The 24,327-nt window shown below is 42.6% G+C and overlaps 1 protein-coding gene across 3 annotated transcripts in view; it reads right to left on the reverse strand.

The window, feature by feature from the left end:
- Positions 1 to 1,803: 1,803 nt before the first annotated feature.
- The window catches only part of yap1 (Yes1 associated transcriptional regulator), a 63,488-nt gene continuing 40,964 nt past the window's right edge, over positions 1,804 to 24,327 (reverse strand). For 2 of the 3 annotated variants that reach the window (XM_060923401.1, XM_060923400.1), the window contains 4 exons: positions 12,356 to 12,534; positions 9,907 to 10,040; positions 7,751 to 7,863; positions 1,804 to 4,570 (listed from right to left, as the gene is read on the reverse strand). In XM_060923401.1, coding sequence (XP_060779384.1) covers positions 4,332 to 4,570; positions 7,751 to 7,863; positions 9,907 to 10,040; positions 12,356 to 12,534 — 665 coding nt within the window. In that variant the 3' untranslated portion in view covers positions 1,804 to 4,331. Of the gene's footprint in view, positions 4,571 to 7,722; positions 7,864 to 9,906; positions 10,041 to 12,355; positions 12,535 to 24,327 lie in introns of all 3 variants that reach the window. The other variant, XM_060923402.1, reaches the window with a different exon arrangement.

A 24,327-nucleotide genomic window follows, 5' to 3' on the forward strand; every position in this document is an offset into this window, starting at 1 on the left:
GCAAAGTGGAAAACTGTTCTGTGGTCAGACGAATCAAAATTTGAAGTTCTTTATGGAAATCAGGGACGCCGTGTCATTCGGACTAAAGAGGAGAAGGACGACCCGAGTTGTTATCAGCGCTCAGTTCAGAAGCCTGCATCTCTGATGGTATGGGGTTGCATTAGTGCGTGTGGCATGGGCAGCTTACACATCTGGAAAGACACCATCAATGCTGAAAGGTATATCCAGGTTCTAGAGCAACATATGCTCCCATCCAGACGACGTCTCCTTCAGGGAACACCTTGCATTTTCCAACATGACAATGCCAAACCACATACTGCATCAATTACAGCATCATGGCTGCGTAGAAGAAGGGTCCGGGTACTGAACTGGCCAGCCTGCAGTCCAGATCTTTCACCCATAGAAAACATTTGGCGCATCATAAAACGGAAGATACGACAAAAAAGACCTAAGACAGTTGAGCAACTAGAATCCTACATTAGACAAGAATGGGTTAACATTCCTATCCCTAAACTTGAGCAACTTGTCTCCTCAGTCCCCAGACGTTTACAGACTGTTGTAAAGAGAAAAGGGGATGTCTCACAGTGGTAAACATGGCCTTGTCCCAACTTTTTTGAGATGTGTTGTTGTCATGAAATTTAAAATCACCTATTTTTCTCTTTAAATGATACATTTTCTCAGTTTAAACATTTGATATGTCATCTATGTTCTATTCTGAATAAAATATGGAATTATGAATATTGCCTATGAAAATATGAAATCATTGCATTCTGTTTTTATTTACAATTTGTACTTTGTCCCAACTTTTTTGGAATCGGGGTTGTAGAAAACACAGATACATTGTAGACTGGCTGGATATTAGAGCTCATTGAACTTTTTGAATAGAAATGTCTGTTTGATGACATCAGACATCACCAAAACTGAGAATACTTACATACGCTGTAGAGATGACAGCAGAAGTGGACAGTTGGAGACTGAGAAAAGAAAAGACCAGATGATGATTGTCTGATGGTCATCTGTTTAGTTTGGGTGATTCTGTGCCCAATCTAGCCTCAGATTCCTGTTCTTGACTTCTTCTTCTTTAGTGTTCTGCTCGATGGCAGGTCCACTCTGACAGCTTCAGCCATCAAAGTTTCTAGGGAAGAATTACAGTAGTGGTTTCCCGTTGCCTTCTACTGGATTATTATAGAGGCGTTCTCTTCTCAACCATTCACACCTATGGACAACTTAGAGTAGCCAGTTAACCTAACTGCATGTCTTTGGATTGTGGCGGAAACCCACGCGGACACAGGGAGAACACGCAAACTCCACACAGAAAGGCCCCTGTCGGCCACTGGGCTCGAACCCAGAACCTTCTTGCTGTGAGGTGACAGTGCTAACCACCGTGCCACCCTGTTCCTGGCTGACAGGAACGAAAGCCGATGTGGTCTGCTTTTGGAGCTGCTGTATCTTACACAAGTTTTAGCGTGTTGTCTGTTCTGAGATGCTTTTATGCTCGGCACGGTTGTAAAGAGTGCTTATTTGAGTTACCAGAGCTTTCCGTCTACTTGAATGAGCCTGGTTGTTCTTCTCAGGATGATTTTTTTATACTAGTCAATATCACATGAACATTAACGAACCTGTGTCTACATGGTTTTGGTGTATTGTGCTCCTGCAACTTGATTGGTTGATTAGATAATTGAATAAAATAAAAATCACCGGGTGCACGTGTTCCTAATAAGTTGGCTGCCGGTTGTCTGTGTGCGCGCGTGTGGATGTTTTCAGGTTGCCTTTGTGTTGAATAATGATTTCACAACCAACCAGTTACAACAAAGTATATATTTTTTATTACAGGCCCATCCATTTTAAAGTATTATGCAAAGGGATAGAATGTAACAGAACATAAGGTTCTAAGATACATGCACATAAATCTATTTTTTTTAAAAAGAAAGGAAAAAAAACAGATCATAATAAATGGATATAAATTCATTCTGTGTGCATTTAGAGATATCTAAATACCAATCCTTTAACTTGAGTGATTAGTACTACTGCTACAAAAAAAGTTATTATATATTCAGAGTCGCACACTAACTACGCATAAAATCATGTTTAAGTGACACACATTTGAAGCAATGTTCTGTTAAACATGCAATACCAGCACTGTACCAACAATTTATAAAAATGTTTTTGTTGCATTGCTATCTCCAACACTGTTTATTCCATCTAGTGTCAATCAACACCATACTTCTATAAAAAATAGATACTATTCTAAACATACTACTTGGGTCTTTTTTTCACTATTTGTTCAGGTCACAGCGATATAGTCTGATCACAAGTTTTGATCTTTGTTCACATAGGTGGCAGGTGCTGATATTCAATTTTCACATCACAATATTTTCTTACGTTTTATCATGGTAGCCGACGTCATGATAATTTTATTAAATCAGAAAGTCTGAATGAGAGACGTTACTTCAGGAGTGCAAACGTCTCCCTGAAAAATGTCGCCTGCTCAGGCAGCTGCCTCGGGAATGGAATGCAAGGGAAGTGACATTTTGATCGTTTAATATCGTGTTCATATTAAAACATCATATGAGCCATAATCAGCACGTGCCTTGTTCGTGCTGACTCGTGTAGGAATACAAGTACATCAAATAAACCGTAGTTCATTAACAAACCTTTAAATAAAATCACATTTAAAGTGTAGGATCATCATCTCTGAGTAGTGTTGGGGTAATAATCTTGTAAACATCTTACGATACACATATAAAGGATCTACAACAGCATTATCGCTTAATGTCTGTAGTGTTCTATCGCTCTGCAACAATGTAAACGACTGACAACAAGGCAGCTCTTGGTAACTTGTTCATCGAGTGTCTAATATTGAAGATTTGTGACGGACGCCACATATCCACTGACTAATCATCAGCTCATTAGCTTATGCTACATGTATACACACAAAGAATAGGATAAATTATTTTGTTTGGAAAAAGAGAAAACGACTCATTAAACTCTTTGGAAGCCTCGTCAAAAGCAAAAAAACAAACAAACAAACAAAATAAAACCCAACAATCGTGACAAGTTTTTGCTGATTGTTTCCATTAAACTCTACAACGCTATCGTTCTTAATCATGATTACCAAACAGATCACCAGCTATCTGCCGCTCTCAACCGCAAACCCTTGAGACGTGCTTATTTATCCATCGTAAAACATCGCAAATCCATCGCTTCGATCACTTCCGATCACTTCCATGCTAAGTTTTTTTGACATTCTGCTCCTTGCTTTTGAACGATACTGTCACTGAATATGCAAAAATACATTAATAATGATTGAAAACCTACGTATTAACATACAAAAACAGGTCTCTGAATCTAGTCTGATCCTTTCTGCTGATCACTAGGTAATAGCAATAATCAGTTCCATCTATTCTGCGATGATTAATAAACAGTGGCAGCATGCTGGAAGGCAACCATGAGAAAAGATTCTGATCTATCATACATGGGAAAAAAAAAAAAATCAGTCTTAAATAAGACTGAGGCTAGAGTTGATAAAAATGCATTTTGATATAAACTTTAAAAGATACTTTCGATTAATGAAAACTGTAAATAGAAAATAGCACGGTCAGAATTGTTTGAAAATATATATAGTGTTAAAAAGTAGTGTTTTAATCGCTGCACTAAGAGATCAAACTGAAGGCACTTGTATCGATTAGAGTTTGATATGCTGGCACAGCCGAGCAGGGTCATCCGCCTTCCGAAAGCAACAGGTTCAACCCTCAAGAACTTGAGCTCAAGCTCATTGAGATCTCATCATGATCCACACACACACACATATGCAAGCAGCCCTCGTGGATGTTTTTGGTTTGCCAGGCTTGTAGTGAACGAAGGAAAGAGGGAAACTGCAGTTCAGGCTGTGGGCGAGGCAGACGATGAGGTCGTATATGAGACTGATGAGGGTTCAACAACACTTTGTCAAAGCCGTATACACGTGGATAAGAGGAGAGGTGATTCTGAGAATTGTCTGTTCATGGGCCAGCCTTGAGGATGCAGACATGGGAAAAAAAAAGGTGATGGGAGGGGAAAAAGAATAAAAGAAATTAAATCCGATTTTTAAACCAAAACCAGTTCGGCCATGTGTGGTTTATATGTTATGGGCAAAATCCTCAAAGAAACCAGTCCAGCCGTGATTAATGCTTAATGTGAGTGGAAAAAAAATGCAATCAAAGTCTAAGAGAGTGAAATGTCTCTTAAAAAAAACAACAAAAAACTCGAAGCATCTACACATCCTTCACAGATTGGCCTAGGCAGCAGTTCGGTGTGAAGACAGCGGAGGTGGAGTGTACGTTAAAGCTCATCTATAGCCAGGTCAGGAAGCTCTCTTTGTCGATCTTGGTTGCAGCCAGGACAGACTCCATGTCGTGCAGGATGTCGGAGCTCAGCGCCTCGTGGAGGCTCGGCATCAGCTCCTCACCCTCCACTGCCATGCTCTCGCCCTCCAGGGTGCCCAAGTCCACATCAGTGCCTGGGATTTCGTCCAGGTAGTTTGGGAAACAGCTCGGCTGGGTCGCCAAGGACGCAGGGCCTAGGGAGTCGCCTGGGCGTGGAAGAGGACAAGGACGGGGTTGAGAAATTGACACTTTCCTCAAGTGTTCGACAATGTATCACATTTACCAGGCTGTAAGACACATTTTTTGATTTCCTACCGGTAGCAGATGTTGCGACCTACAGTACTGTGCAAAAGTCTTAGGCACCCTTTTTTTTTTTTTTTTATATAAACTGTGTTATAGATTTCTATTTTATGACTTCTACATTATTGAGTCAGTACAAAAACATTGTAGAGTTCCAAACGTTCATTTTCCAGCACAAAATTAAGGCCGAATCCCATTTCACCCCTTGGACCAACCCCTTGGCCCTTCCCCTCCATTTTGCGCGTTCACGTGAAGGGGTAGGGGTATCCCAATCCCAGTTAACGCGGAGGGGGAGGGGAAGGGGTAGGGCTTCTGTACCCCTCCAAACGGAGATTTTCCTGGAGCAGACTCCGAACGAAGGGGTTTGAGTGATTTCCCACAATGCCATGCGGATTTCAGCGAGATTTCATGCGGATTTCAGAAAGATGGCGGTTCCCGCGGCGAAAGATTGTCATAAATGTATTTTCTCCATTATTTACGTGTTTTAAGTTGTTATCCAGAGGAAACACGCCGCTTGATTCGCTTTCGAGCTGAGAATGAGCAGCGATTTCTGAAATCCAAGCTGCTGCTAAAAAGCTTTGGGAGTGAGTATTGTTTTCGGTTGCTTGACTGCGTACGTTTTGTTCTGTTATTCTCGCTTTTATTGTTTACATGAGTGTTCTGACACCTCATTCTGTCGGATGTGGTGCACGAAGCGCCAAAGATATCCCATTCAGTGGTGTTAGTTAACAAATCACACCCTGCCAGCAGAGATTTCTGCCTCTGGCTCTGACTGTAGCGGCTGGTCGCAGCCAATGACGCGTCGCGTTTTGCTATCGTAAACGCTGACGGAGGTACGCGATGACGTATGCGATCGTTGAAGGGCTATCCCAATACGTAAGGGTTGAATTTCAAGCCCTATCCCTTGTAGCTCAGTTTCAAGGGGAAGGGCCAAGGGGAAGGCGGAGGGGAAGGCGGAGGGGTAGGGGTAGAAATTAGAATTGGGATTGGGCCTAAATGTTACAGAAAAATCTATGATTGTATCTGAGCAGCATATTACATAAGAGACCACGTTTCAGATTAAAAAAGAAAACATAATGAAGGCTGCTGGGTTTCGGTGCAAAATTAAGACGCAAGCGTGACAAAGTGTCCAGAAGAACTGTGGCTGGTTCTGCAAGATGCTCAGTAAAACCTACAGATCATTTCCTTATCAAACTGCACTCATTGTACCTGAGACTACTATTTTTTTTAAAGCAAAGAGTCGTCTCACAACAAATATTGACTTTGTTTCATTTATTATGGCTGTTTTTAATGTTGAAACATTTCATTTCATTATTTTTAAGCCATTTTTGGTCGACAGCATTTCTTTACATGCGACTAAGGCCAAGTTTACATTAGACCGTATCTGTCTCGTTTTCTTCGCGGATGCACTGTCCGTTTACATTAAACCGCCTGGAAACGCCGGGAAACGGGAATCCGCCAGGGTCCACGTATTCAATCCAGATCGTGTCAGCTCCGGTGCTGTGTAAACATTGAGAATACGCAGATACGCTGTGCTGAGCTCTAGCTGGCGTCGTCATTGGACAACGTCACTGTGACATCCACCTTCCTGATTCGCTGGCGTTGGTCATGTGACGCGACTGCTGAAAAACGGCGCGGACTTCCGCCTTGTATCACCTTTCATTAAAGAGTATAAAATTATGAAAATACTGCAAATACTAATGCAAATACTGCCCATTGTGTAGTTATGATTGTCTTTAGGCTTGCCATCCTTCCACTTGCAAGTGGTAAGTGATATGCGCTGGGATCACACACACAGCGGCTCAGTCCCGAATCACAGCTTGTGCACTTCACTCGCGTGCTCTGTGAGCTGCGCAAGGCCGGAGTGCGCACCCTCCAGAGGGCACTCACTGTTCAGGGCGGAGTGATTTGGAGCGCAGGATGCCTGCGGAGCCGAGCGTATCCGTGTATTGGTGTTGCTGTGTGCACGCAAATCGTGTATTGGTGTTGCTGTGTGCACACTAATCGTTTTAAAAACGTTAATCTGATGATCCGCTGATACGGTCTAATGTAAACTTGGGCTAAGACTTCTGCAAAGTGCTGTATATTGCGCTCAAATAGAATTTGTCGAGTTGGGTGCCAGGAAGGTGAATCCAAAAACGTGCTGTCCAAATGGTTAATCACAAAATACCTATGGATGCCTAGCTAAAGACTGAGGTAATAAAATTAGTGATGGGAAAACATTCTGAATGGTTGTCACTCGTCACACATTTTAACAGACACATTAGAAGTACTTCTTGTACTCATGTTAAGCATTAGTAGGTCACATGACCAAAACATAGCTGTAGGTCCATGTACATATGTAATGTACTTAAAAATCCTTTCGAACCATTGCTTCTTTGGCAAGTCCTTATAAACGTCTATATTTTATTGTTCTGTGTTTTGCCTGGTTTCATTCTGGTTTCACTGACATAACTGCATGTCAGAAAAGTCCTCTTTTCCCACAGGATATAATGCGATATAATGTCCATTATGACATCATACATTACCTCGGATTATTTCTACTGGTCGTTTTATAGAATATAAAATACAGTGTAATCTTTCCAGATGCGTACAATACGGAAAAGTCGGTAAAATACGGAAAAACGACAGGACAAAAATCCCAGTGGTACGCTGGAAATAATTACGTTACTCCTTCACCATGTGTAAAACTAATCCAATCTGAATAGGGCTTTAGCCAGCTAAAGTCTTTCATACAGACATTGTCAAGGCCACAGTGATGATGGAAACAAAAACACATGAAGAATATCAGCATTTCTCTCAGACGTGTTGGTAAATGAGTGATAAAAGACTCCGTGTGACTAAAATTACACTAGAATTACACTTAGCATTGACTGCTAAATAAATTCCCATAGGTTGAGAACTGTTACAAATAATTAAAAAAACACAAGAACAACAACAAAAGCTGAACATCAAACGATCAATACATTATTTTAAATAAAATGCTAGAAATGTTAACATACGATATGGCTCATATAAATAAGCAACTTAAAATGTATAGTAAGCATTCATAATTTACGGTTTGGGGTGTTTTTAAAGCATCATACTTGTCTCCATCTCATCTACGCTGTTCAGGAAGTCGTCTGGAGTGCGTGGGACACTGTAACTGCTCATGCTCAGGCCACTGTCTGTGCTCTCATCTCTGGAGTGATACGTCCCGCTGAGGAAGGAGCGAGAAAGAGCCAGAAATGACCATTAACTCACCATATCGACCTGCTTCTAAAATCAGTAGTTAACAATGTATGCCATCATGTCCGGTGGAATGATGCAGTGTGAAGTTGAAATATGTTTAAATGGACGTTCCTCTGCCCAGTTTGTTGTCATGAATTATAAAAGTTTCAACTGAAAGGAGCATTTGTGGGGAAAATGGTTGCATCAACCTTTTTAACAGTTACTGCTGTTCTTGTTTTAAAGACTTTCTCATATTAGCAAGGCTCGACTGACTATAAAAAATGTTAAAAGAACTGTACATAATTTTGACTACCGTACTGTACAGAACATGCCTCTTCCTATAGAGATTGCATGCGTTGTTCCACCAGACATTAACGGTGCTGTAGAAAACACCAAGTGAATGAAAAATTCTGCTATTCTTAGTCATCTCATTATCTCTAGCCGCTTTATCCTGTTCTACAGGGTCGCAGGCAAGCTGGAGCCTATCCCAGCTGACTACGGGCGTAAGGCGGGGTACACCCTGTGATGACCTGGACAAGTCGCAGGTCATCACAGAGCTGACACATAGACACAGACAACCATTCACACTCACATTCACACCTACGGTCAATTTAGAGTCACCAGTTAACCTAACCTGCATGTCTTTGGACTGTGGGGGAAACCGGAGCACCCGGAGGAAACCCACGCGGACACGGGGAGAACATGCAAACTCCGCGCAGAAAGGCCCTCGCCGGCCACGGGGCTCGAACCCGGACCTTCTTGCTGTGAGGCAACAGCGCTAACCACTACACCACCGTGCCCCCCACACACACACACACACATACATATATATATGCATGCTATAAATGTAGAGAAGAGATAAGGTTTTTAACAATTCTTACTCTAGCAACCTACTATAAATCTAAATATCCCACTTCTTGTTTATTCTTACTATAAATTAAATCATAATATATGCTTTATTGCTGAGAATGACCTTATAATGAGCTTTTATTACCCTTAGACTGAGTAGAGAAACTAATAATAGTAATAAAAATTCCCACAGTAGCAGAATAAATATGGTATTACTTCTAAAAGCAAGACAAAACTCGGGAAAATGCAGCAGCGAGCTGAAGCAGTTCATAGCACTGAAAGCAAAGCTGTAAAAGTGGTGTTTGGAACGAGCTTTGGAATTACACCTCTTCATAAACAGAGGCCAGTGTGCAGGGGTACAGTGTGAGAGCAAATACAGCAGGCTTACACTAATGAAGAGAGTGAGGTGTGTGTGTGTGTGTGTGTGTGTGTGTGTGTATGTATGTGTGCAGTGGATGAGCGAGAAGTGATGAATGGGGTCTTTGTGAATACCAATGTGTGTGTGAGGGGGAGATGACCTGTCTAAAGCCGAGACCACATGTTCTCACGGGCGGCTCAGGCTGTTCACAAGCCCTTTCTCTTTCACACACAGACAGGAGACACCCAGAGCCACAGACAGACAGAATGACGTGCATACAAACAGAAGATGCACAGACAGACAGACAGACGCACACACACAAGTAAATAGAAAGCATACAGACACATACAGGGGTTGCAGAGACAAAAACACAAAAAGGAGATATACAGACAGACACACACACACACACACACACAACCACATGACAATTATTTCTGTTGCTATTAGTACTGGTAGTGTTAGCTGGTCTTCAAAATGCTTGGCATGATCTGAACATTCATGAAGATTTTTCTCTTAATGGCCACTGGATGGTGCACTTCTGTTATTTGTGGTGCTATTCTGCCTAGTCACACAGGAACAGCCTTGTATTTTAACTCTTGATTAACCAATGATGAGACGCGTCTTCAGTAGAAGCAGTCCAGAGGATGATCACATTATTCATATTGTTCTAAAATATACAGTGCCTTTGATATGCTGTAATTATTCCCACCTATTTACAAAACTGTAAGAAAAATAGAGAAGTATGTCATTAAAAGTTGCGTGTTCCCTTTATTTATCCAGACGTTCGTGGTTAAACCAGTCTCACGTATCTGCTTTCATCCTCACCTGTTGAGGAAGGGGTCAGAGCTGTTGGTGGTCACGCTGCGGCCGTCCTGCCCCATGCCAGGGGACGACACCGGGTTCTGAGTGCCGCTGTCCTGCTCCATGCTGGTGGGTAGTTGGTTCCTCAAAGCCAGCTCCTATATGCACACACACCACCATAAACACACCATAATTAAGATAATGAGACCAAATAAATGCTATTTCATAGCAGCCAGATGCAATTTCTTGTTAAATGTGGCCAAATGTGTATTTGTTGGCAAAAGTAAGGCTTCGCTTTCACCAAGAAAGCATTTAACAGTTTCAGTTCGATTTAAGAGACAGCTTCTTATTTTTAAAGCACTTTAAACAGTTGTAATGTAGCTGATGTAACACAAACTTGTTCCATAAATCAAAGCTACACGCTCTGCTGATCTGCTAAGTCTTCTAAGGAGGAAAAAAAGATCGCCGTTTGTTTTGTTAGCGAACAAACAATACTGGTTTTACCGTCGCAGGCATGTAGACGCAGACAAAAGGAAAAAAAAAAAAAAAGCTTCACCCACAAGTTTTTCGTTCAGCCGTTTCCTCTATTACCCTGTTGAATAATATTATGATGCCCATCCCAGGCAACGTGTCACAAGCGACAGATCTGGTTCTCATTTGTTAAGAGATTTCTCTAAGTGTACTCTGTGATTTTATGGCTTCGGCCCAACTGGGTGGTTAACTGCACGCTGCTGAGGTGTGGGTTTATTGCGTGTCATTAAGTGCAGGGTAGGGCACAGGGTCACATCCTTGTTCTTTTTTTTTATTGCACACTTCCTATGAATGAAGAAATGTGAGTGAGAATGAATGAGAAACGGGCTGAATGATCAATCAGAGATACAGGAAATGAAGAGAGTTTCGTCAGTTTGACTTGTTATACAAGAAAGTCTTGAATAGTATATTTGTGATTCGTGAAGTCACAGGTTTTATCGGGCGCAACATCTCATGCTGGGTTTGACGACGTCGGGCATGGCCCGACTTGGTTAGCTTCTGGTGGACTTCAGGCTGAAGAGCTCAGTTTGTTTAGTTTGTGTGTGTGTGTGATGTTCACAGAGCTGAGTCAACATTCTGTTTACATTCCAAAGCTGCCCCCCTTTGACTCTCCCGGCTCCGAGCTCCTCGTCCGCGTCTGGCCCCCTACCCTACAAAGTCTCCGCCTCTTCTTCCGATCCCTGACCCTTCTCAGTCACCCACAACACACACACACACACACACACACACACACACACACACACACACTCCAGACCAAAGCGAAGTCCTTGCTTTTATCAACACAGTGCTGATCGCTATAAGAAGAGCCGAGGATTTAGTGTGTGAGATGACCCACACACTCTCTCATACACAAATGCACAAATCCTCAATCATGACGAAGCTTGAATTAAACGTTTAAGTGCAAGAGCTACTCTAAAACATGCATTTCATTGTATTGTGTTTTAACGAAGCCATTTTTTGTATTGCGTCAGTCAGAAAATGCATTTTTCGTCTATTTCTAGGTTAAAGGTACACGTTTTCCTTACTCTCTCCTCAACTTTTAATTGTACTCTAAATGTACATGTAAATATAAATATGCATGCTATCTTAATTTCCCTGAGGGAACCTCCCAAAGGGATCAATAAACTTCTATCTAATCTAATCTAATCTAATCTAATCTAATCTAATCTAATCTAATCTAAAATATACAGAAATAGGATTGCAAGTTTATCCTGTAACCCCCTTTTTTTCCATTTGAAACTTGCATATTAAATGATGCAGAGTGCAAAATGGAGAAAACCAAGCCAAACAAACAAAGAAAAAGACGAATACAAGGAATCACGTGGTCTGACGATAAGGTAGAGCTACTACTACAAACTATACTTAAACACAAAAGCAAAGCTACGATGTTAGCATTTTCAAAAACGTGTGGATGTTTTTCCCTTTCAAAGTGGAGATAAAACTGCACCATCTTCGAAGGGGTTTTCGAAAAACCTCATTTCCAGTAACATGAATTGAAGATGATTTTAAAAATGTATTAAAAAGTATCCGTATACAAATGGACGGAGTCTCATATTTGTGTTATACCTCCTTAAGGTAAAACGTGTTCATTCTCGTGCGCACACCGAGCCGAGGCTTGCAATGTGCTGCGTTTTGAAATATTTAGCACCAGATTGTACAGCTCTGGATAGGAGCTGACAACCGTGATTAGTCTTGTTCAACTGCATTGTGACATCAAACGACTGACGCTCCACCCAGACGTCTCCTATTGGCTGGTGCGTGTTGCCTCGGAGTACATTTTGTGAAAAGTTGAACTCAACCCCTAATGATGATGAAGTGCAAGTTGCTTTGCAATGCATTAGTACATGCTCTAATTCTTGTAAATCACTGGCGACAGGTGTGTTTTTCATGGAGACCAAAATGTTTGGTCATGTTCAATTTGGTGGTGTGTTGTGTGCTGGACCTGTGGTCTCGGGCGGAGCAGCTCCTGGTGTTTAAGTCTCAGTCTCTCTTTCTCCAGCTGCAGCTGCTGCAGTCTCATCTGGTTGCTCCCTCCCATGACGGCCGGGTTCTGGGGGCTTGAGGGGAGCTGGGTGCCCTGCTTTACTGGAGCACTCTGGGTAATTCGCTGCTGATTCAGAGCTATATGCAAAAAGACACAAAGAAGAAAACATTTGCACCGTTGAACTTTATTTCTCTTGTAATAATTATACCTTGTCTTATTATCCTTCCATTAACGTAATTAGTACTGTAGCTACACCTAAACCAAACTCTAACCTTAACCTCAGGAACTTTCTGGAACTTTTAGTTTTTACATATAATTTAGTTTATTTTTATTTTATTTATTTATTTTAATGAAAAGCATTTTTTCTCATGGGGACCAGCTAAATGTTCTGACAAAGTCAAAAACGGTCAGATATTCTGATGGCTGTTGAGACCATTATGGTAATACAGAAGAGCAGAATTATAAGGCAATATTAATGCCTTTTACTATTAATAATTTTCTGTAACAGCCTTCAAATGCACACAAGACACGTGTTTACACCTAGAGATATTTCTCATAATCTAGCTAACATGGCTGCTGTTGTAAATTGCGGATTTAACGAAGATAACGCTGTAAATGTCCGCAGTCAGGGTGTCTGCAGGACTGGGTGTGTGCAGGTGCTCTTTAACAACTGGCTGGGATGTAAACACTGGGAACCATTTTAATACATGTGAATGAGGTCACGTGTATTACAGAGACCTCAAATAGCTGAAACAAATGGTGCTGATTGTGGGAGGTGTTACTGTAATCAAACCGGTGAGGATCCCTGTTTACTTATGCGCCCAAACCACCAATGAAAACAAAGAAGTGACAGCGCTGGTGTTGTCATGCAGGGGAGCCCCGCCCTTCCCCCCAGGCCAGCCTCGTCACCATTCAATCAGTGTGTGTTTACTTGCTCAGGCTTGAATGATTCTCTGCTCTCCTCTCTCCATGGGAATCAGATCGGAGCCTTGCCACACACACACACACACACACACACACACACACACACACACACACACACACACACACACACCTCCCCCACCTTGCCAGAGGCCTATATTACTGTGTGGGAATGTTGTGAGTGGTACAGCCAGTGTGTGGGTGTGTTTGCAGGGGTGATAAATTGTGTGTGTCCTTTCATACCCTTATCTCACATAGATATGGGTCTATTGAAGCAGAACCGTGTGCACTAGCAGTACAGAGTAAGTTATTCTCAGGGCAGGAGGGAATACAGCTAATGAGCTGTTGCTCTCGAACCTGTTGCTTCTTGCCCTTTGGAACGGGTACATCGTGTGAATTTCTGTGACTGACATCATTTTTAAAGTTGAACTTGTAGACAAAATATACACACATTTACACAATGGTTAAGTCTGGCTGGTGCTTTGGGACTGTCTGCCCAAACATATAGACATATAGATAACTTAAGAGCATCCATAAATGCTCTTAAGTTGGAAAGAACGATGTTAAGACAATTTTTATGCAAGAACAGATGATGTGTGACACGGAATTTTTGAAAACTTTCACCAAAATAATGATTATTCATTTCAAATTAATCTAAAGCACCCCAAGAATGCCATTTAACAATATATAATAGGTTTACGAAACTCAGACTAGGGATGGCGAAAACTAAAAAAAATCTTGACCGACCACCGAGCCTCATTAGCCAGTTAAAGTCGGTTAACCTATGAGTTTAACAGGGATGCAAACGGCGCGCCTTTTGGCGGATGCCGCCTTTTTCACGGCTGAATCGTGCAGATCCGATTTTTTTTGGGGGGGGGGGCGTTGGAGTGTCTGAATAATTTCAACGGCATTTGCTTATTTAGTAATTTTAATACAGAATTTACTCTGATGAAATTATTCAGACACTCCAACGCCCCCCCTAAAAAAAAAAATCGGATCTGCACGATTCAGCCATGAAAAAGTCGGCATCTGCGCCTTTAGTTTGTGTGGAGAGATATGATCTGCAATAACATGCATTGTTGGCTACAGACTGAAACATACTTTCAGAATGCACTGGCCAAGGCAGGACTAAACTCGATGTGCCTTCTAATAATAATTAAAAAAAAAAAAACAGAATAGTAATTTGTAAGCTAAAAAGCCTGTCTCTACACTTTTCTCTCGCCGAGTGGCAGCTGTTTTCAACTGGGGCGGGAGGGCGGGACATGACTGAATGGGTGTTTCTGATTTGTCAGCTGTCTTCAACTGGAGCGGGAGGGCAGGACATGACTGAATGGGTGTTTCTGATTTGTCAGCTGTCTTCAACTGGGGCGGGAAAGCGGGACATGACTGAATGGGTGTTTCTGATTTGTCAGCTGTCTTCAACTGGGGCAGGAGGGCGGGACATGACTGAATGGGTGTTTCTGATTTGTCAGCTGTCTTCAACTGGGGCGGGAGGGCGGGACATGACTGAATGGGTGTTTCTGATTTGTCAGCTGTCGTCCTTACACTGCATGGCATGCCCCAAGTGTTTACAACACAGAATTCCAGGTTCTCCGCTCCAAAATCGGCAGCTTCAAAACGATTGATTTTTTTTTTTTTTAACCGACAACCAAAAAAAAAATTAACCAGTTGACATTGATTCGGTCAACCACCGGTCAAACATCCCTAACTCAGACATAACACACCAATCAGAGGTACTAAGGAAGTCTAATTTAAAAAGAAAATATTAATTTAGCACTGCAGCAATACATATGAAGCAAATATCTATTGCAATCTATAAGCTCTGAATTAGCCATCTAAAAATAATTAATTTACCAATCTCAATTTTGTGATGAGCGGTACATCAAACTGGATAAAAATAAAATGTACTGTAATAGGGCTACAGCACTTTCTGTTAGGTTTCCACACATCCTAAAATAACATACAGTAACTGCATTTCTCATGACCAAACAGAAAAAGCAATAACATTGATAACTTTTTGAAATAACAACCTTGAGCACTGAGCAAACAAAAGCTAAACTGGTGAACAGGGCATCCATTGATATATAGGAAATACGGGACCACGTTTGTGGTTAGTGTTAGTGATTATTGCTTTGTGATTATTTCTATATAAAAACAGGACAGAAAACCCTGATCTAGACCGCGTCAGAAAGACTCCATAAATCAGACTGATAAAGCAAGAGAGAGACTGAGATAGATAAGGGTTAATGCTATCTGCCCTTTTGTCTTTTTCACACTCGTGTGGAACACGCTGCTGCAGCTCTTATCAGACCTCCATCCTTCACCAACACCAGCAGGATCATCTACATGCAGGCAAGACCCTGAGCAGGCCAGCGAACTATCGGAAACGTTCTAAAGGAGCACAACAGGGCACGGCCCCTTTGAAGCCTCTGCAAATATTTGCCTGCTGTCCAGTTAACAGGTTTGTTCTTTAAAGTGTCCAAGCTGATAAAGTTTTAATGGTGGGAGAAAGAGTGAGGGAAAGAGAAGCTTCTCTGTCTGACTATAACCCTTCACACTCACTGTCTCTGTGACTGAAAATGAGATCAAGATGGCTGATATATGGTCTATAAACGTTATATTACGGCAATCGTGAAAAAAAAAGATGACTCGGATGTTTCAGGTCTTTTTGCGTGCGTATAGTGAATGCATCACAGTGAAGTCACAAATGTTAACCATTCACACATGTACTGTATATCTGAAATGTTGGCCTGTGGCAAGTGTGCAGCCTGTGTATGTGAGTCAGGATTAGCTCATAGCAGAGCTCTGGAAAAGATGAGAGCCCCATAAGAGAGTGACATCACTCAGCAACAGGCGACAAGGTGCCAACTCCTACACTGAAGTGCAGGCGGAAAAAATAACAGCCGATAACCCGATAGCCTTTTAGCGGCACAGGAAAAGAAGCATAGCAGAACAACTTCGCGTGCGTAGAAGTCTGCTGGTGGCTTTATCCATGACTCCTCTTCGTTTGTGCTGTTTGCAGACGGTGTGAAAAACATAAAGGCTCCATTTGGGAACACTAAGTCCTGGCCAATTTGTGAAGCTCCGCCTCCACCGCTCCCAGCCACACTGGAGATTCCTGTAGACGCATGTCGGCCTTCTAACTTTTCTTCTGTTCCTTTCTCTCTCTGTTCCCTTCCCCCTCTCAGTGGGCCTGCCTCAGTCAGCCCCCCTTTGTACTCCTCCCTCCCTCCCGCTCTCCCTCGTTCTCTGTCTCTCTCTGAGTGAAAAGGCCTGGAAGAGATTAGGTGCAGTGCTGCAGTATAAAGAGATCTGGCTCCGACTCAAGTCCGTCTGCATGTGCAGCAGAAAAGCGTCCTGCCTGCTTTGGGCCTCATTCGGGGGGTTGGCAGGGGAGGGTGAGAGAGGAGGAAAAGAAACAGAAAGAGAGTGAGAGAAGGGCAAGAGGCAGAAAGAGGGAAGAAAAAGAGATAAACAGAGAGAGCAACAAAGAAACTAGGAGGGAGAGAGAGAGAAGCATCTCAAGAAGGAGAGAGGAACGGTAGATCCTTCCTTCTACCACAACTTCTCAAAAAACATTTTTCTTTTGTAATTTTACTCCATATTTTTTAAATCTTTATATTATTCTGTTCTATCCAGTTCTCATCCAGTACCACAGTAATAATAATCGGAGTAAAATTCATGGCGTACTTGTACAGGTGGTATATCTTTTAACACTAAGTTTTGCTGTATCACTAGTTTGTTAACATTCTGAGGTAAATCTGCAAGTTACCTCAGAACGTTTCTGCAATTTACCTCAATGTTTTTACAATTTACCTCAGAATGTTAGCAAACTGGGGCGGCACGGTGGTGTAGTGGTTAGCGCTGTTGCCTCACAGCAAGAAGGTCCGGGTTCGAGCCCCGTGGCCGACGAGGGCCTTTCTGTGTGGAGTTTGCGTGTTCTCCCCGTGTCTGCGTGGGTTTCCTCCGGGTGCTCCGGTTTCCCCCACAGTCCAAAGACATGCAGGTTAGGTTAACTGGTGACTCTAAATTGACCGTGAGTGTGAATGGTTGTATGTGTCAGCCCTGTGATGACCTGGCGACTTGTCCAGGGTGTACCCCGCCTTTCGCCCGTAGTCAGCTGGGATAGGCTCCAGCTTGCCTGCGACCCTGTAGAACAGGATAAAGCGGCTAGAGATAATGAGATGAGATGTTAACAAACTAGCTAACCAGAGTCAGCCAGTGTTATGATTTCACAGACGCCTGAGCCACATAAATATATTGTTTAAAAACAGACAAAATAATAATAATTAAAAAACATAAAAAGTCATTTACAAAGTTAATTTTCTTTCTTTTCGAAGATTTAAGTGCTAAGAGAAACTGGAAAAAAGGCAATAACCCATCCTGTGTCTGAGGGTGTCTCTTCAGATTATGTTCCCTCACAGACTTGCATTTACAACACAGCAAACACCTCAACACTTGCCTCATATGCCAAAGTGACCAGACTTCTGAGAAGAAAACCAGCGGCATTTTCGGTTCGGCGGTGAAAATATCATTAAAATACATCTAATGTTTTCATCTCATCTCATCTCATTATCTCTAGCAGCTTTATCCTTCTACAGGGTCGCAGGCAAGCTGGAGCCTATCCCAGCTGACTACGGGTGAAAGACGGGGTACACCCTGGACAAGTCGCCAGGTCATCACAGGGCTGACACATAGACACAGACAACCATTCACACTCACATTCACACCTACGGTCAATTTAGAGTCACCAGTTAACCTAACCTGCATGTCTTTGGACTGTGGGGGAAACCGGAGCACCCGGAGGAAACCCACGCGGACACGGGGAGAACATGACCGCACAGAAAGGCCCTCGCCGGCCACGGGGCTCGAACCCGGACCTTCTTGCTGTGAGGCGACAGCGCTAACCACTACACCACCGTACCACCCTGGTAACATTATTATTATTAGTAGTAGTAGTATCATCTCCCATAGCCTAAATTGTAGCCATAGCTTAATTGACAACCTAGTCTAAATGAGTAGCCTTAATCAAAATGTCTAGTCCGCTACACATCACAACAAATTATACAAATCACTGACACTTTGCTAACATTACCATAAGCCTAGAGCTTTTCACTGCATTCGGGTTACGAGCAAAAAAACCTGAAGCATGGGACCTATTACTAAATATACATTTATACCATAAACTCTTCAGCTCAAACCCACATAACGATTTATTTCGTTTATTTTTTTTAAAGCTTATTAATTAAATAAAAAACAGCAGGGATATCTCAGTATCTCCAATACTAAAACTATTTTTATGGGGGGGTGCTAGGTGCACCCCCCCCCTTAAATCCGTGCCAGTGTTCTAGAACATCTCTGCTATCAGCCTGAGCCCATCTTAAAGGAGATACGCAGAACCTTTATTTATTTTTTATTTTTAAAGATTTTTTGGGGGCTTTTTGCACCTTCACTGGACAGGACAGTGCAGAGACAGGAAATGAGCGGGAGAGAGAGACGGGGAGGGATCGGAAAACGACCCCGGGCCGGAACCGAACCCGGGTCCCCGGACCCACGGCACGGCACCCCATCCACCCGAGCCACGACGCCCCCAGAACCTTTATTTTTAAATAAATTTCGGAGTGGACAGTATCTCCATCCTTGACTCTTGTATGCTGCATAAATGGGAATAAAAAAAAAATATTTTTGAGAGTTAAAATCTCAGAATTTTAACTCCCAGCCGGAAACGGGTGAAGTGCCTACTCCAGGTCAGGGGAGAGTTGCTACCTAAAGTGAAGGAGTTTAAGTATCTCGAGGTTTTGTTCACGAGTGAGGGTAAGGGGGAGCGGGAGTTGGACAGACGGATTGGGGCAGCGTCAGCAGTAGTGCGGACGCCAAACCGGTCTGTTGTGGTAAAGAGAGAGGTGAGTCAAAAGGCAAAGCTCTCAATTTACTGGTCCATCTACGTTCCCACTCTCACCTATGGTCATGAGCTATGGGTAGTAACCGAAAGAATGAGATCGTGGATACAAGCGATAGAAATGAGTTTTCTCCGCAGGGTGGCTGAGCTCTCCCTTAGAGACAGGGTGAGACGCTTGGTCATTCGGGAGAGACTCGGAGTAGAACCGCTGCTCCTCCACATCGAAAGGAGTCAGTTGAGGTGGTTCAGGCACCTTGTTAGGATGCCCCCTGGACGCCTCCCAAGGGAGGTTCTCTGGGCATGGCCCACCGGGAGGAGACCCCAGGGCAGACCCAGGACACGCTGGAGAGATTATATCTCTCGGCTGGCCTGGAAACTCCTCGGTATTCCCCCGGAAGAGCTGGTGGAGATGGCCAGGGAGAGGGAAGTCTGGGCTGCTTTGCTTAGGCTGCTACCCCCGCGACCCGGATCCGGATAAGCGGTAGAAGATGGATGGAGTTAAAATCGACCGCAAACTTGGCATTCGAGCTGCCCCGCTGAGCCAGCCAGCCCTGAGTGCGTGACGTCACAGCAGGAACCGGTTTTAAGGCACAGGCCTTTGACAGCTATAGACCAAAGTCATATAAATAGAAATTTATGGTGAAAGTAAGAAATACCATTTCCGACTTGCTCAACTACGACTGATTTGACGTCATTGATTGTGGGTTGACTCTCATTAAAACAGGATAGGTGTTATAACTTATGCAACATACATGTACATGCATGCATTTTCACTGATAAAACGTAAAAGGCTAATTAAATAATCAGATGAACTGAGACAATCACATTCTGAAGCAAATTAAATAATCTTATACCGGTAACTTAAATACACAATACAAGTTACATGTATTCATCTAAAGGCAGGTAAACAACGAGTGTTGCTGTTTTTGTTGTTTTGTATCCAAATGAGAGTCACAGCTTACCCGTCTGTGTTCTCACTTCTTGAAGGCCGATCTTGGGGCCGATTGTTTTGAAACAATCTGACTTTCAGTTGTTTGTTCAGCTCTCCGTTCATTTGCTTCTTCCACGTAAGAGCAAGATATTGCTGCTGAGGCAAATATATCCAGCGGAGAAATCAGACGGCTGGTCCACTCATTCTCCATTTTCTCCATACTGAGTACTCCGCCATTACTGCTCAGCTCAGGCAATTACTAAAACCCAGGACAGGACGTCACCGGTTTTAGCAACAACCGCGGGGAGGTCATTGCCCGAGTGATAATAGGTCACGTCCCGTTCTGTCCCGGGTTTTACCACCAATCCTCGGCTCACACTCCGGGAGAACTGGTGCAACTGAACTTACTTTCCTTTTTAAAATAAATAAATAAATAAATAAATGAAATGCTTTCTTTTTCTTGTAGTTTTCTTTTCCTTTAATTGTTGGTACTGCACCCTCTTTCAATACGGGCTTCTAGCCAACGCTCCTCAACAGATCAGAGGTTTCGTACGAGTCTTCAGTAAAATGTGCAGAGCAGAGGAGAAACCACTTCATAGGCACCCAATGTGCCCGTGAACTTCTCACAAAACGTGTCCAAATCTTTGCAGTTTGACCATTCTTGGGCCATTAATGCAACGTAAATCCACCTTCTGTCGTGTTGCTGCACCCGCCAGCAACACGTCTAGGTGGCATGGCGATAAATTAGCTCAGAATGGGGGATTGGAGTTGCAGTTAGCTCTGTGTTTTAGTATAGCGGAAATGGTGATGAGACCGACAGACTTCCTGCTGTGACGTCACAGACGTCAAGGTCATTCACTCAGACTGCTATCTATATGAATCACTTTAATTGTAAAAATTATTATATTAGATTTATTGTTAACACTTAAAACTATTCCGGTGCCATTCTTGAGGTCTCAAGGCATTTATAAACAAAAAATGAGGCCATAGCTCTGCGTATATGCTTTAAAGTGATCCACAAAACAATACACGAGGCGTTTGCTGAAACCTGGTAGATGTTTCGGACTGTTTTTTTTTTCAGGCTCCCCCCCCAGGTCTGTTGGTCATGGTAAAAAACGGGGACATTTCTGGGGACAGCTCCAGCTGGGGACAGGCCACCAAAAACGGGGACTGTCCCCGGAAAACGGGGACGTCTGGTCACCATATCATATGCCCGAGTTAACAAAACTAAAATGTAAAAGGGCTGATCAGACTCAGCAGTTTATCAGTTTTCCTCTTTTCTATCTTGAACAGAAAAACACTTAGTTTTAAGAAAACCAAACATTAGCTAGCTGGTTAATAACAGTAGCTCACTCAGAGTAGCTAGCTTTGCAACCTTCTGAGGTAACTCGCCAGCTAAACTCTTCTATTTATAAAATTTATACAACCTCTACAGCAAATATACCAAACATTTATATGCTCAAGTTTCAGTTTTGAACTATTATTATTGACTATTAATATTATATGGCCACTGTCTGGGCTATGTAAAACATTGTAAAAGAGCTGCATTTGTCTTGCTACTTTTTTTTTTTTTACAGTGCCTTGAAAAAGTATTCATACCCCGTGAAATTTTTCACATTTTTCCACCTTACAACCATGAACTTAAAAGTTTTTTATTGAGATTTTATGTGATAGACCAACACAGAGTAGCACATAATTATGAAGTGAAACGAAAATGATAAATGGTCTTCAAAATTTTAAACAAATAAAAATCTGAAAAATGTGGTGTGCATTAGTATTCAGCCCCCTGTACTCTAATACCTCTAAATACAATCCAGTGCAATCAATTGCCTTCAGAAGTCATCTAATTAGTTAATAGAGTCCTACTGTGTGTAATTTACTCTCAGCATAAATACACTTGTTCTATGAAGCCCTCAGTGGTTTGTTAGAGAACACTGAAGAACAAACAGCATCATGAAGACCAAAGACCTCACCAGACAGGTCAGGGATAAAGTTCTGGAGAAGTTTAAAGCAGGGTTAGATTATAAAAAAAATATCCCAAACTCTGAACATCTCAAGAAGCACTGTTCAAGCCATCATTCAAAAATGGAAAAAGTATGGCACAACTGCAAACCTACCAAGACATGGCCGTCCACCTAAACTGACAGAGCGACCAAGGAGAGCACTGGTCAGAGAAGCAGCCAAGAGGCCCATGATCACTCTGGAGGAGCTGCAGAAATCCACAGCTCAGGTGGGAGAATCTGTGCACAGGACAACTATAAGTCGTACACTCCACAAATCTGGCCTTTTTGGAAGAGTGGCAAGAAGAAAGCCATTGTTGAAAGACAGGCATAAGAAGCCATGTAGGGGACACAGCAAACATGTGGAAGAAGGTGCTTTGGTCAGATGAGACCAAAGTTGAACTTTTTGGCCTAAATGCAAAGCGCTATGTGTGGCGGAAAACTAACCCTGCTCATCACCCTGCACACACCATCCCCACTGTGAAACATGGTGGTGGCAGCATCATGCTATGGGGATGCTTTTCTTCAGCAGGGACAGGGAAGCTGGTCAGAGTTGATGGGAAGATGGATGGAGCTAAATACAGGGCAATCCTGGAAGAAAACCTGTTGGAGGCTGCAAAAGACTTGAGACTGGGAAGGAGATTCACCTTCCAGCAAGACAATGACCCTAAACATACAGCCAGAGCTACAATGGAATGGTTTAGATCAAAGAATATTCATGTGTTAGAATGGCCCAGTCAAAGTCCAGACCTAAATCCCATTGAGCATCTGTGGCAAGACTTGAAAATTGCTGTTCACAGATGCTCTCCATCCAATCTGGCTGAGCTTGAGCTATTTTGCAAAGAAGAATGGGCAAAAATTTCAGTGTCTAGATGTGCAAAGCTGGTAGAGACATACCACAAAAGACTTGCAGCTGTAATTGCAGCAAAAGGTGGCTCTACAAAGTATTGACGCAGGGGGGCTGAATACTAATGCACACCACATTTTTCAGATTTTTATTTGTTTAAAATTTTGAAGACCATTTATCATTTTCGTTTCACTTCACAATTATGTGCTTCTCTGTGTTGGTCTATCACATAAAATCTCAATAAAAAAACTTTTAAGTTCGTGGTTGTAAGGTGGAAAAATGTGAAAAAGTTCACGGGGTATGAATACTTTTGCAAGGCACTGTAGACCACCGTATCAGTCAGGAACTCCAAATTAGTTTATTTTTTTTTCCCATTTCCCCCCCAATGCCTGGGAACTCAGATTCTATCTCTAAGCTTGAAAAATCCACTCAGACATTTCCAAATTTCAATTTACTTTCTGTTGCTAGTCCTACAGGCCAGTGTGGTAAAGTTAGCAGGAAAACAAGCACCACACTACACATGCTCCTTCATCTTAGAAAATGGTATCCGGTTCTTTGCAGTAAAGAACTTATCCCCCTTTCTCTGCAGTCTCCTGCTTTCCAACTCTTGCACTAGTCTCTCCCCCTCACAGTACAACTAATTCTGGGGCCCACCAGACACGTACATTCAGTACTTATAAATCTTCAAAGAGCTAAAGGTTTCAGCATGGCGTTTCAGTCTCTCAGAGGACGTGGCAGGCGAACACACCGTTTTCCACTTTTCCCATGAAACCACCTCTATGAAAACCATCTCTGTAACGTCAACACAGGCTTTTTACACAGAAAAGAGCTGATGGTTCACATGTATTAAAAGAGAGAGAGAGAGAGAGAGAGAGAGATATGAAAGAAGGGAATGTTTTTAGGATGAAGGGAGGGCACTTCCAAGCGTGAGTAACTTAAAGTGACATAAGCAAAAGCCTTCATCTCTTTGTGGGCCATACGGATGGAGAGGATTATAGAGAGTGGGAGCGAGAGAGGGAGCGAGGGCTGGGGGTGGGGAGGAGAAGGACAGTTCTTTAAAAGACCACCAATGCTGCCCAATGTACCAACAATTTACAAACCTAAACTGAAAGACATCTGGTCTGGTTTAATTAGCATGTGAGGAAACTAATATTCAAACAACTGTAACAGGGAAAAATCACATTTCTATGTGCATAATACAGAAGCAATAAACTATATGTGTGTGTGTTGTAATGAGTGTGTGAGCACATACACACGCGCGCGCACACACACACACACATAGCTGAGTCCTGAGTTAGGAGCGGTTTTGGCTAACCTCACTATGAGTCACGG

Source organism: Neoarius graeffei, chromosome 6 (assembly GCF_027579695.1).
Source record: "Neoarius graeffei isolate fNeoGra1 chromosome 6, fNeoGra1.pri, whole genome shotgun sequence".
In the NCBI taxonomy this organism is placed as follows: Eukaryota; Metazoa; Chordata; class Actinopteri; order Siluriformes; family Ariidae; genus Neoarius; species Neoarius graeffei.